Source organism: Gorilla gorilla, chromosome 10 (assembly GCF_029281585.2).
Source record: "Gorilla gorilla gorilla isolate KB3781 chromosome 10, NHGRI_mGorGor1-v2.1_pri, whole genome shotgun sequence".
NCBI lineage: Eukaryota > Metazoa > Chordata > Mammalia > Primates > Hominidae > Gorilla > Gorilla gorilla.
The window spans coordinates 19,163,637-19,177,670 of record NC_073234.2 but is presented as its reverse complement, the minus strand read 5'-3'; the positions used below and the strand labels follow the sequence as shown (position 1 = coordinate 19,177,670).

General features: G+C 46.6%; 1 protein-coding gene across 1 annotated transcript in view; it reads right to left on the bottom strand.

Annotated features, from left to right (window-relative positions):
• Positions 1–14,034, bottom strand: part of PRMT8 (protein arginine methyltransferase 8) — a 96,552-nt gene that overhangs the window by 45,553 nt on the left and 36,965 nt on the right. The window contains exon 2 of the mRNA XM_004052520.4: positions 7,486–7,671. Coding sequence (XP_004052568.2) covers positions 7,486–7,671 — 186 coding nt within the window. The remainder of the gene's footprint in view (positions 1–7,485; positions 7,672–14,034) is intronic.

The following is a 14,034-nucleotide window of genomic DNA, read 5'->3' as shown; positions in this document are numbered from 1 at the left end:
TGCCCCAAGTCAGACATTCTCCTTTGTTTTTTACCAGAGTCTTTATGGCTGTGGCTTTTACATGTCAAATTAATTTTTGTGTATAGTGTAAGTTAGGGGTGTGAGCTCATTTTTTCTTGCAAATAAATGGTCCAAGAACCATTTCCTCCATTAATTACCTTGTCACCTTTACCAAAAATCAATTGACTCTACATGTGTGGCCTCTCTGATCTAGTCCACTGATATACAAAGTCAACACTGACTTGACTGCTGCACCTTTATATTAACTTTGAAATAAAGTAGTGAGAGTCTGCCAACGTACTTCTTTAACAAGATTATTTTGATTTTTCTAGGCCCTTTGCATTTCTATATAAATTTTAGCATCAACTTATTGATTCATACAGAATAGCCTCCTGGCATCTATCAGACTTGTATTAAATCTATAGATCAATTTGGGGAGAACTGACATTTTAGCAATTTTGAGTTTTATAATCCAAGAACACTTTGCAGCTCTCCATTTATGTAGATCTTTCATTTATCTCTGGAATGTTGTATAGATTTTTATATAAAGGTCTTACATTTCCATTCAACTATTTTATTTAGTTTTTCAAAAAAATTTATCTTTTTATTTATTTTGAGACTGGGTTATGAGACTGGCTAATTTTTGTATTTTGGGGGTAGAGATGGTGTTTTATCATGTTGCCCAGGATGGTCTTGAATGCCGGAGCTCAAGCAATCTGCCCACCTTGGCCTCCCAAAATGCTGCGATTACAGATGTGAGCCACCATGCCTGGCCCCATTCAACTATTTTATTTTGTGATACTGTATATGGTGTTTAAAAATTTTCATTTTGCAATGGGTTGGTGTATACATGACCTTGTATTTTGCAGCCTTTCTCCCTTCACATATTAATTCCAGTAGGGTTTTTTTTTTTTTAGATTTCTTTATTTTTCTGTGTGAAAAATCTTGTCGCTCATGAATAAAGACAATTTTACTTCTTTTTTCCTATCTGTACGCCTTTTATTTTTTGGTTCTTTCCTCTTGCTTTATTGCCCTGGCAAAGACTGCCAGTAAAATGTTGAATAGAATTACAGAGGACAGACATCCTTCCTTTGTTCCAATAATATATCCATTAAGTATAATTTAGGCTTTCTATAAATGTCTTTTATCAGACTGAAGAAGTTCCCTTCCATTTTTAACTTGGTGAGACATTTTATCATGAATTGGTATTTAATTTTGTCACATGCTTTTTCATTTATTGAGATGGTATATGACTTTTCTCCTTTATTTTGTTAATGGGGTGAACTTCACAGATTGGTTTTTAATGTTAAATGAACACTTTGTCATGATGTATTACCCTTTTAAAATATTGCTGGGTGTTTTTTGCTAATATTTTGTTGCATATTCATAATTATGAGAAACATTGATCTGTAACTTTGTCTTACCTTTTCTTCGGTAATCAAAGTTATACTGGGCTCATTACATAAGTTAGGAAGTGTTCTCTGCTCATATATTTTCTGCAAAAGTTTGTGTTAGGTATATTTCTTCTTTAAATGTTTATTATAATTCACCAGTAAAACCATATATGCCTGGAGTTCTCTTATAGGAAGTTTCATATGAATTCAATTTCTCTAATTAGTAAAGGGTTATTTTAGCTTTCAATGCATTTTATGTCAGTTTTGACAAGGTATTTTTTCAAGGCATGTATCCATTTTATGTAAAATGTCAAATTTATCAGCACGACATTGTCATAATATTCTCCCATTGCCTGTTGAGTATCTGGGTGATCGTCATGAGGTCCTTGCCTCCATTTATGTTATTTTAATTTGTGTTTTCTCTTTTTTTCTTGATTAATCTAGCTAGATATTATCAATTTAATTAGCCTTTTCAAAAGGCAACTTTTGGCTTTGTTGGTTTTCTCCACTGCTTGGTTTCTATTTCATTGACTTCTGCTTTCATCTTAATTATTTCCTTTCTTCAACTTACTTGAGTTTTATTTGTTCTTTCTCTAGCTTCATAAGATAGAAGTTTTGATCATTGATTTTATGCCTTTTTTTCCCCATAAGCATTTGAAACTGTAAATTTCCCTCTAAATATTGCTTGAATTTCCATCTCCAAATTTTAATATGTTGTATTTTCACTATCATTTAGTTTGGGATAGTCTCTCTTTCCTTCTGTGACTTCTTCTGTGGCCCATGGGCTATTTAGCAGAGTGCTGCCTACTTTCCAATTATTTGGAGATTTTCTGGATAGTTTATTGTTCTCAGTTTCTAATTCAATTCATTGTGATCAAAAAACGTACTCTGCATGACTTTAACCTTTGTTTTGTGACCCAGCAGAGGATCTATCTTAGTGAATGTTCCCACGTGCACTTGAAAATAACATGTCTTCTGTTGTTTGGGGATGAAATGTTCTAAAAATGTCAATTAGCTCATGTTGTTTGATTGTATTATTCAAATTTTCTACATTCTTACTGATTTTTTTTTTGTGCATTTGTGTGATCACTTACCAAGAGAGAAGTGTTAAAAATATTTAACTATGACTGGGGATTTGCCTTTTTCTTCCTTTAGTTCTGTAGGTTTGGCTCCATGTTTTCTGGAGTTCTGGGTACCACGTTGGGAGGCTTTGTAACGTGTCACCTCAGCCAGGTGGTGCTACATTTCCCAAATTCTCTTTCTGTTATGTTTCCAGTTAGGGTGAGTTACAGAGGAGATTCAGGTGAGATACAGAAGGTGAAAAGGAGGCAAGAACCATTCTGAAGCCCAGCCATCACTTCCTGTGCTGCCCTGGGGCTGATATCTTTGATCTTATTAGAAGTTGAATAAGGTGGGGGTTTGGTTGGATTCAGTTCAATTCTGGCTTTAAATACTTTGAAGGTGAGCTGAAGCCTTTCGCTTTAGGAGATCTCGGACCAAAGACAACAAGACAGATGGTATATCTAGAACCAGGCATGGGGCATGGCGCATAGCAGGTGCTCAGTAAGCCGGAAAACCATACAGCACAGTGGTTAAATACACAGACTCTAGAGCATTCAAATCCCAAATTCCTGCATTCAGATCGTACCTCCACTGTTTGTGAGCTCTCTGACCCAGACCAGCTTTCAGCTGTCTGTGCCTCAGTTCCCTCATCTGGAAACTGGTAATAACATCACCTACTTCCTAGGGTTTGTTATGATGATTACACAAATGTAGTAAGTTTCACAAAAATGCTAGTTCTGGCTCTTAGTGATAACTACAACCCCTTCCTTCATCCATGCAAGAAAATAGCTGAGGTGAGCAGGGAATGGAGGCAAAATAACGACAAAGGCTGCAGAAATGTTTCAATCATAACCACAGTTAAAAGTCTGAACTGCCTTTAGTAGATGGAAGTGGATTGGCTGAGTACCTCCGGAGAGCCTGTTCCTCCAAACTGCACCATTTTGTAAGCTCCCAGCTATTCTGCAGACCTTGGCCAAAGTGAAGCATTTCACGGGGGTTCAGGCCATGAGAGACATCCTGCCTAACCACTTGACCGCAAGGCAAACAAAGGCCCAACTAAAGAAACATCCGTATGGTATCTTGCTGGGGACAAAAGTCCAAGGAACACCACGACGACATCCTGCCGGAACAAGGGCCAGAACCGCCTCATCACGGGAACATCTTAATATCCTGCCAGGCAGCGAGCCATACTGCCCAGACCCCTCCCACCCATACCTATAAGTACCCCCAGCCTGTAAGTAGCAGGGGGCTCTGGCATTAGGCGGTCCCCCACTTCTGTAGGTTTTATGCTGGACATGAAGCCTGTATTTGCTGTCGAGCTGCACTCTTTCTGTGGGCGTGTCTTTCTTTAACCCTTGCCTTCCCTTCAAAACCTAACAGAGAGTATGTTTGCTAATGGGGAGACCCCCCCGTGGTCACCCTTTAGTTCATTGCCTTTGTTGCTTTTTTGGCCAAGTCTCCTTTCCTGGAGGTCCCAGACCCCAGGAGTTAGGTTGGAAGGTACAAGTTCTGGGAGAACAGAAGTTGTGACTTAGCAAGGCTTCCCCTACCTGACTTGCCAAAAGAAGAGGTCCTCTATCCCCTTCCTGGGAGAATAGCCCAAAGAACTCCCAAGACATTTCAGGAAGGAACATGCCACCCTGTGGAAAACAGTTCCCAGCCTCTAGCTGTGGATTCATTTGTGTCCTGGCTTTCCTGCCTATTAAATATATGACTGCCCATTGACAAATTGTTGGAATATAAGGCCCCAAAGAGTCTGTTTCAACAGAACCTGCAGTGAGAGTGTCAAAGGAATGGAGCTTGCCGGGAGTGGGATTGGCACCCAGAGCTCAGGGTGCTGGAGGGACAGCCACATTGGCAAAGATTCTTCTCGTGGCTGAGGCACCAAGCCCAGTGCCGACTGTTAGAGACGCTGAGATTTCAGAGCTGGGGTCTGGGAGGTCATGGAGCCTACCACCTCCTCTCTAGGTGGTGGCCTCAGGAAGCACACATCTTCCACTTCAGCTCCTGTTCAAGATTCCATGCTTCCCAGAGAGGCCTAAATTGGAAGGCCAGGGTCTTCCTCTCGCTAGCCCCTGCCCTCTGGAGGCTGGGGACAGAGGTGCCTCTGAATGGAGCATGGGATGAGAACAGAAGTGTCCAGAGTCACCCCCTGCTGTGCTCTCCAGCCCCAATAGTCCCCTGTACTCAGCATTTCTTGGTTGTATTTACAGATTAATCAAACCCAATCCATCCGCACCATGTTTCCTCAACACTCACTGATGGCTATTAATCAGCAGGCTGGTGGTGTTGCTCCCCATCGTGTGAGGGTCTTGTTAATGATGGGGAGAAGACTGCCAAATGGCCAGCGTGGCTCCAGATGGTTGCAGAAATATGGGTCTTGCCCAGACCAAGGAGGCAAGGGCATCACCACGCTCCATCTGGCATGGAACAGAGATCCCTGGTGCTTGATAACAAGAACTGGGTAGGCCTTCTCTCTGCGAAGAATGGTGTTAAAAGTTCTTCCACGTGCCCCCCACCTCCTTTCATGCAGATGATCTGGGAAACTGAAAACAGGGTAAAAGGAGACCTCGGGGGGAAGGAAGGTTACCTAGCTGTTCCTGCATTAAAGGACCTGTGAGATGGTCTATAGCAGCAGCAGGAGGGATTTAAGCTAGATGTCCAGAAGTATTTCCCAATGGGAAGGCTGCTAAGCACTCTCCCAGGACAGGAATGTGATCTATGACTCACGGGTCTTTTACTCTAAGTCCCCTGCTCAGCCCGCACTATGTTTATATATATGTATGCACAAGCTTGACTTTTCCATCAGTACACACAATTGAGGGAAACTGGTCTAGTATTTATTTGGTGAAACTTGATGTCCTCTCCCCTGGGTGCTGGGTCATGGTGCTGACCAGGCATCGCCTGAATGACTGGATTAGCAGCCATGTCAACGAGCCTTTGCTCTCCAGACAATGTGCCAAGCTGTAGGTAACAGGCTGGGGACACCAAGTCCCAAAGGAATTATAGAGATCCGTAATAGCCTAGTGGAGCACACTCTAAACGCCAAAGGTGTGGCTCAGCAGGAACCTAGCAACTCAGAGGGAGGTGTCCAAGAAGCCGATCACGGAGGCTCCGAGTGGGGAGGGGAGCCTGCAGACCTGGCTTGAGGTGCACCTCATGGTTGTTTGGTTTCTAATGGGGGAGTTCTGGGCAGGCCCAAGAGGAGACATTTTGGGGTCCCTGGAACTGCTCTCTTTTCCCAAGAATCTGTCCTGAAATGGGTACCCAGAGCCACAGGCCTGTTAGAACTTGTCACATGGAGAACATGACTTTTAATTAGGGACAAGGTCTTGAGGAAGGGGCCTTCGCAGAGTCTCTTTTGCCCCCCAGAGCCTCTCACAGGCCAAGGACGGGGCTCCAGGAATCCCTAGCCCAGTGGAGAGCAGGGTCAAGGAAGGGGTAAGAGTTCATCCATCTGCCCTGAGACGGCATTTTATCTCCCAGAAGCTGCAGGCTCAGCTGTCCAGGCCCTCCTGGGCCAGGACCTTCTGGACCGAACTCAGGCCCCAGTCCTCCTCCCCTGCAGGTCCAGGCTTAATGGTTTTACATGGTGAACAGTTCTCAGGGACCCAAACCTTGAGCCTCCCTGGATTAAATGAGGCTGAGCCCCTGAGTCTAGAAGTAACTGAGGGGCCTCCTTCCACCCTCTACCTCCATGTGGGGCTGCAGAAGAACCAGCAGGAACAAATATGGCAATTTAATTTTTACAGTTTCCAGATGGAAAGAAAGGAAACTTGTTTTAAGGGCTGTATGGCATGATGGTTAGGAACAAAAGGTGAAGGTTTGATTGCTAGGTGTGCCATCTACTAGCTTGTGGCCTTTCACACACGCACACACACACACACAAAAACCATCAAGGATGAATGAGGGTTGATTTGATTCTTAAGGGCCTAAATCATCTGGAGAATGGGGACAAGCAATAACACCAACCTTGCAGGATTGACCTGAAGAATAAATGAACCAATAATATAAAATGCTTGGAACAACACCAGCATGTAGTAAGCACTAAAACGAAACAAACAAACAAAAGAGCTGCCTATTATGACTAAACACCCTTCCGGCAATGGCAGGGTCATCATTTCCACATAGGAAGAGTTTACAGCAGTGAGTACGTGGAAGGAAGATCTTCAAGACTTGTTTTGAAAACCGATTTGCACAGCAAGCAAACTTTTGTTCCTTTTTCAATTTTTTCTTATGCTGTAAGAGGATCACGGACATATTTTCTTCATAGAGTTTAAATGAAATGATACGTATAATGTGCTTAGAACTGTGCCTGTCACTTAGCAAGCACTCAGTAAATCCCACTTGTTTATTTGGGGTGGCTAGAGAGAGTGCTGGAGATTATAATGAAAGATATACAGTAGGGGCACCATTAGGCCCCCACTATGGCCAGGATGCCTCTTGTTAGGAGGCTCTGTTCTGTTCCATAGTCAACATTAGTCTTCCCTGCTATGGGGTAAACTGGCATTTAGACATAAGAATTTCCAGACAATCAATCAGGGTGTCAGACCTGGGCCAAGCTCCCAAGAAAGCTTCCTGCAGCTCTTCCCCCGGAGGTGCTCATTGGTCAAAAGAATGCACATCATGACCTCTGAAAGGTCCTTGCTGCCTCAGGACTCTGACTGCAAGCATTTGAGCTCCTGGTCCAAAGACCAGCGCTATCCAGCCCACAATGGATGAGCTGGGTTTATGGCTGGGGAGAGACACGGGAGCTGGAACGTAAAACAAATGGACCGTAAGCACCTTGTGTGCTCTCTCTGGCTGTGGAGTATACAGACACACACTTTCGCCTGCTCCCCTGCTCCAGGCCTGGCCTGGCCCCCTCCCAGAGGGGCCCCCCGGATTGGAGAAAGGGTCAGAGGACTCAGGAACACTGGGAGCACTCCCTTTACCGTGGTAAGGAGTTGAACACACTATGCTGCCTCTGAAAACAACAGAACAGCAGAGTCAGCCTCGCCCCATTAGCCACCCACTCGGGACACTTTACCTCGTGGATCCCAAAGTGGGCATAGGAGTCGAAGTAATAATCTCTCGAGGTCATCTCCTCTGGGTTCAGCAGCTTGGACATCTTGCCCCGTCCCGGGCAGCTGGGTTGAGTGGACACATGATGGACGCATTGCACGGGCTTAGCAGGGACGACGGGCTGAGGGGGCTGGGAGGGGGGGCTGTTCACCTGAGGGGAAGAGAAGCGGGTCTGGTGTTAGGAGAGACAACGGGGTCCCGCCCTCGGGGGCTTGCGGTCCTCTTTCCTTCCCCCTCCCTGAGCCCGGCCTCAAGCAGCCGCAGCAGCCCTTCCTGAAAGGGAGGTAGGTGAGCCCTTCCAGCTCCCAGCAGTTGGGCTCATGGCTGTGATCTGCCCGGAGATGGCAGTCCACCGAGGAGCCATGCACACCTAGATTTCACCCACCTTCAGCTCTTATTAGCTAGGTGACCTGAGCAATGCAGGCCTCAGTTTCTGTATCTGTGAAATGGGGAAAATAGTATCTTCCTTTGGAGGCAAATAGGAAACATTCAACAAAGGGAAAGATGCATAGCACAGCATGGTGCCTGAGAGTGTAGATTCCAGAGCTGAATCCCAGCTCTGCCATTTCCCAGCTATACAACTTTGGGCAAACTTATGAACTTCTCAGTGCCTCAGTTTCCTTTTCTCTAAAATGGGAATAAAATGGTCCCTGCCTCCTAGAGTTGTCCTGAGGATCAGACAAGTTTGTATTTCAAAGTGCTTAGAAAAGGGCCAGGCATATAGTAAGAGTTTGTTAGAGGAAACGAAGTCCCACCTGCATCCTCAGGAACGTGAACCCATGGGCTTCTCTCCACTCAACAGGCAGCATCAAGCTAGAAGAGGATACGGCCCCCAAAATGCAGATGTCTTAGGTTCTGGTGTCTCCTACCTGTTGTCTTGCCCCCTAGTTTCTGATTCACAGTTCTACCCTGAATTCAGCACTGTGGATACCCACACTGATGGCCTCCACACGACCAATTATTGCTATTTCTGGGTGCCCCAATCCTAAGGCCCAGCCTAGCTCTACACCCACTGCTGCTGCCCATCACTGTCTGCTCCCTGGTCCTCCACAGCCTAGGCGGAGCAGGGAGAAGGAGATGGGGGTCCACAGAGCTTCTGGAGCCCAGAGACAGCAATTGGAGCCCAGAAGCTCAAACACTGCAACAGAAGCAGTTATGCCAGGAGACCTCCTCTGCCTGGAGTGCAGGAGACCCAGATGTACAAGGCACAGTAAAGGCCTCAAAGCAGGGCAGAACTAGAAAAATAAAAAAAGGAGTATTATCTAGTAGTCAGTCCTCTAGGGCTGGGAATCCAGGCTCCTGGGTCCTATCCTGGCTCTAGTAAAATTAAAAATAGATACTAGGAGGCAGATAGCAAAGTGGCTGAAAGTACAAACCCTGGAGCCACACTGCCTGACTCTGAAACCCAGCGCTTGTTGGCTGTGTGACCTTGGGAAATAATTTGTCATCACTGTGCCTCAGCTTTTCCTCCTCTATAGAACACAAATCATAATAAAACCTACCTGAAAAATTTGTCCAAAAGTCTGGAGGAGTTAATATATGGAAAGACTTTAGAACAGGCTGGCACATAGTAAGTGCTTATGATTATTATATACAACATGTCCTTATTCTATGTCTCGATTTTCTTGTCTGTGAGCTGGGTCAGCTCAGACTTACTGTCTCCTTTCTAGCAAGGGAAACAGGGGAATCCTAGGACACAGCGAGATCAAGAAAGCCAAGTTATTTCATCCCCTCCATGGAATCATTCCGCGCAGTCCCCAGACTGTTCTGTGTCCAGGGCTGCAGGAGAGTGAGCTGGGGGCAGTGGGATGGTCCCATTTTCCCAGTGTATCTAGGCTACCGCCCTTGGGAAATAAACAGACTTCCCAGTTTAGCAACATCAGATTTCAGGTCAGTGAGATCCCGGGCGGGCTGGCAGAGGGGAGTGGGGCTGCCTCATTAGAATGCAGCAGGTGTGCCCACTCTCAGCTTGGGATGTTGGTCACGGTCTCTGGGAGGCTAAAAATAGACTGTGTCAAGTGCACACTCCTGTGCAGGCTGCAGAATCACCTCTAAAGCTGAAGAAGGCTCTGTGCATGAAGCTGACCCCAATATCGACTCCATTTATATACGTTAAGGAGAGGAAAAAGTCGGAGCTGGTCTGGGCATTGTGCATGGCCAAGGTCACAGGGGCCTCCAGCACCCCTTAGCTGTCACTCCACTCTGGTTCCAAGGCTCCCTTTTCCATGTGCTTCCTGGGACTCCACAGGCTAAGACTCCCCGGAGGCTGGGAGTGGGTGGGAAACGGCAGTGGCCTGTGATCCCTGAACATTCGGTGACATGGGGTGTTGCTTTTAATTCCACAACTGCCTACCGCACAGATCTCCAACAGCAAGGCAGCGTGCAGGTCCTGTGGAAGAAACAGACGTGTGGGAACTGTGCCCTCCCAGGACCCTGTTTTCTAGATTCTAAGACCCTTATTGTCTCTGATAGATGCTGGAGTAAGGTTTGTTCTACAAGAGAAGTTCAAGCAAATTGTTCTGGAGGTTCACAGGAAAGAGAATTCACTTTAATGCAGAGTCAGGAAGCCCTGGGATAGCAGGAGGTGGGGTGAGGTGGGAGCTTTTTGAACGGATTTTGGCAGGTGGAGGAAGAGACGGCTTGAGCAACCAAGAGGCGGGAGAGCAGTGAGTTTGTCTGGGAGCAGCTTGGCTGAGACAGTGAGAGATTCAGTTGAAAGGAAATTATGGCCAGGCTAAGAGGTCGTAATTAAACACAAAAGACAACGGGGAGCTATTGCCGGTTTGTAACCAGGGAAGCAGCGACTTCTGTGTTTGGGCTCCTCTTTAGGAAGATAGATGTGGTAGCAGCACACGGGAGGGGCCAAGGAAAAGAAGGGAATGGAAGAGAGGCAAAGTATGAACTTTGGAGGCTATGTTCAAAGTCCAGTCAAGAAATAATGAGAGCCTGAACTACTGGGGTGTCCGAGGGGCTGCCTGCCAGAGAAAGTGCAGAAATAGACTCTACGGGCTTTGGCAACTGACAAAATGTAGGGGAAGAGAGAGGAGCTGGAATCAAAGATGACTTCAACATTTCAAGCCTGGGTGACTAGGGAAATGGTGGTGACATTAACAAAAATAAGCCAGTCAGCAGGCAGAGCAGGTTGGGGTGGGGGGAAATAATGAATTTCAATTTGGATATGCAGAGTTTGAAATGTCATTGAGTCATATAAGAGAAGATGTCTAGCAAGAAGACATTAATGCAGTTCCAGACAATAAATATCATAAACAAAATTAAAAGGCAAATGATAAACCGAGAAGTACATTTTAACATATGTGGCAGACAAAGGTTAATGCCCTTAATACGTAGAGAGCTCTTACAAGCCAATACAAAAATAGATGAACACCCGCAATGTAATATTGGGGAAAGGATTGGATAACCTGTTCACATGAGGCAAGTACATGTGAAATACAAACGGCAAGTTGATGTGCAACAAAAATGTTTAACCTCGTTAGAAATCAGGTAAATTCAAATTCAAATAGAAAACTTACAGCTTTTAAATACCAGATAAGCTCTTCTCCCACCAAAACAACCACAGCTCTGCATATGTAAGAGTTGCAGAGAGATAGGTCCTTTCACACATTTCTAGTGGGAATGAAAATAGGTCAAGACTTTTAGAAAGGCCATTTGGTAAAATGTACTTGAAGTGTTAAAGAGCACAAATCCGTCAACCCAGCAATTGAAGTTCTGTGGACTTTACCATAAGAAGAGAATCATGGATCATCATAATGATGTAGCTGTTGAGAATTTCATGACAATGCTGTCCTTAGTGACAAAAGGTAGGAGTCAACTGAAATGTTCCACAAAGTGAGACATTAAACTGTGGTGTAGCCACACAATAGAACACTATGCGGCCATTAAAGGTATTGTGGGAAGAGTGTTTGATTACACAAAAATATGATCATGACAGATTGTTCCACCACTTCCAGGCTGCCCTTCCTCCAAGGATGTGTGGCCCGAGCATTGCACTCCGGTGTCCAAGCAAGGGCTCCAAAACAAAGTCAACCTCCATCCAGCCTGGCTGGGGCCCTCCACACCTCAGCCACCGGGGAGGACACTGCTCAGGAAGCTGTGCAGATCACCTCACCTCTAGGGCTGAAGAAGGCTGTGTGCATGAAGCTGATCCCAGTATTGACTCCATTTAAATATATTAAGGAGAGGAAAAAGTCCTAGCTGGCCTGGGCATTGTGCACGGTCAAGGTCACAGGGGCCTCCAGCACCCATAAGCTGTCATTCAACTCTGATTCCAAGGTTCCCTTTTCCATGGGGCTCCCTGAGACTCTCCCCAACAGCCAGCTTATGAAGGGTCTGCCGTGTGCCATGCAGGAGGCAAAAGGATGCATGGATTTGGGGGCATTCATTTCAATAGCCACAGGTCATGGGGACAAATAAATGACTGGCCCAGACCCTGGTCTGCAGCCTGGCACTCTGCCCATTGGCTGACAGGCATGCCCTCTCCCTGAAGGCTGGGAGTGGGTGGGAAGCAGCCGTGGCCTGTGATCCCTGAACATTCAGCTACATGGGGTGATGCTTTTAAATTCTACAACTACCTGCTGAACTTCTACAACAGCAAGTCACTCTGCCAGCCCTGTGAAAGAAACAAGAGACATATGGGTATTCTATGGATCCTATGCAGGCAAATTGGAACCCTTATAGGAATCCAGATGCATCTCCAAGAGATATACATGATTGTTCAGCCACAACTGAAGGCTCTTGAGACTTGAGGAGCACAGGGGATAGGTCTTGGGGGATGACAGTGGTCTCCTCCATAAAGTCAGAAGGCTCAACTCCTCCCTAAACCACACCAGGCAAGCAGAGTCTCTGAGTGAAGGTGACTTTCAAACTCCAATCTTGTATACATAGTCTGAGAAGTCAGCAAAAGGATTTGGAATCACACTCGGATGGGCAGCTGGACTCTCAACATCAGCATCTTGGTCTGCTCATGGCTGCAGCTTTCTCACCTCCAATTTGCTCCCTGTGCCCAAGTCCCTCCCCACTGGACATTCCAGTGCCCCCAGTCCCTTCCAGGGTGCCTGTGCCCACATCACCCTGGAGGTCTGGCCCTGCCTGCTCTGCCCTGGAGTCGGTTCTGGTACCTGTTTCTGCACCATCGCCTCCAGCCTTGTCCTGCTGGGTTCTTGGGCCCCAGGGCAGAGAAAGCACCCTGCCTTGCTCTTTCCCCACCTCCGTCCAAAGGCCCAGGCCCAGGGCCCTGCTACTTGCTGGAGGTCTCCTGATGTTGTCTGCCTCCCTGATATGGTGAGAATCACCCTCCACTGTCAATACTTGTGATTTGCCTTCGACTCACCACCCCAGCGGCTGATCAGGACTCCCCCAACACAGTGTTCTGCCCCTAGACTGGCCTTACCCAGGGCAGCTTCAGCACAGTTTTTCTCCCTAATAAATAAAGTGCGATTGTCTTAGTCTACCCACTCTACTGGGGTGAACAGGCCTCGGCCCCACTAAATGCAGAGATGAAAGGTTATGGACGCAGCAGAGCTGGAGACAGGAGGAAGCTGGCTTCCTGAAGAAGGGGCATGTGAGCTTGTGAGCTCGTCCTTGAAGGGTGGGTCGGATTTCCACAAGCAGGGGTGGGGATTTGGGGGAGCATGTTTGACCTAACCCACATCCCTTGAAAATGCAGGTAGATGGCAGATGATGATGATGGTGATGAGACCTAACATTGACTGAGGGCCCACTGCGCCCCAGGCGCTGCGCCAAGCACTTTATAGATAGACACCATCTCGTGAAATCCTCATAGTAACTGACATTTACAGATGAGGAAACTAAAGCTCACAAAGTCCAGTCATTTGCCAGGGCCTGGAGATAGCAAGCAGCACAGCCAAGATGTCAACCAGTATCTGTTTTATGCCAAAACCTGTGCTCTTGAAATTGATGCCATGGTTAGCTCAGTTCAGCCCAACCAAGCTTAACTGAGCTACTGCCAGGAGCCAGGCCCTGTGCTCAGAAAAGGGTAACACAGCTGGCCCAGGCAGGAAGCCCAGTCTTGAGGGCATAAAGAGAGTCAACAGGCAATAACTAGACAGAGGAGAGCGCTTCAGTGGAGGTAGGCACAGGCAGGCACCTCTCCAAGGTGACAGAGTTTAAAGAGAGCAGACAATAGGTGTCAGGGTGCAGATGGAGAGACTGAGGCCCACAGAAGGAAAGGAATTTGTTTAGGCTCACCTAGGGGAATCTAGGTGCAGAGGTGGATCTGGAACTGGAACCTCCAAGAGAATAGGAAAGAGGTGGTAGAGGAGAGGAAAAAGAAGCTTTAAGGAAGGAGAGTGAAGGTGCTGGACATCTGAAGGGGGAAGGCAGCCTGCAGAGGGGAGAGGAAAGCCAGCACTCTCTGCACCAGGCAGCCAAAGTGAACCTAAGCCCTTTGGGCTATAAATGGCTCCTGCTGGCACCAGCCCAAGCTTTAAAATGATTTCCCTGAGAACAAGAGGCTCCACTAGAGGAGCCAAATCCT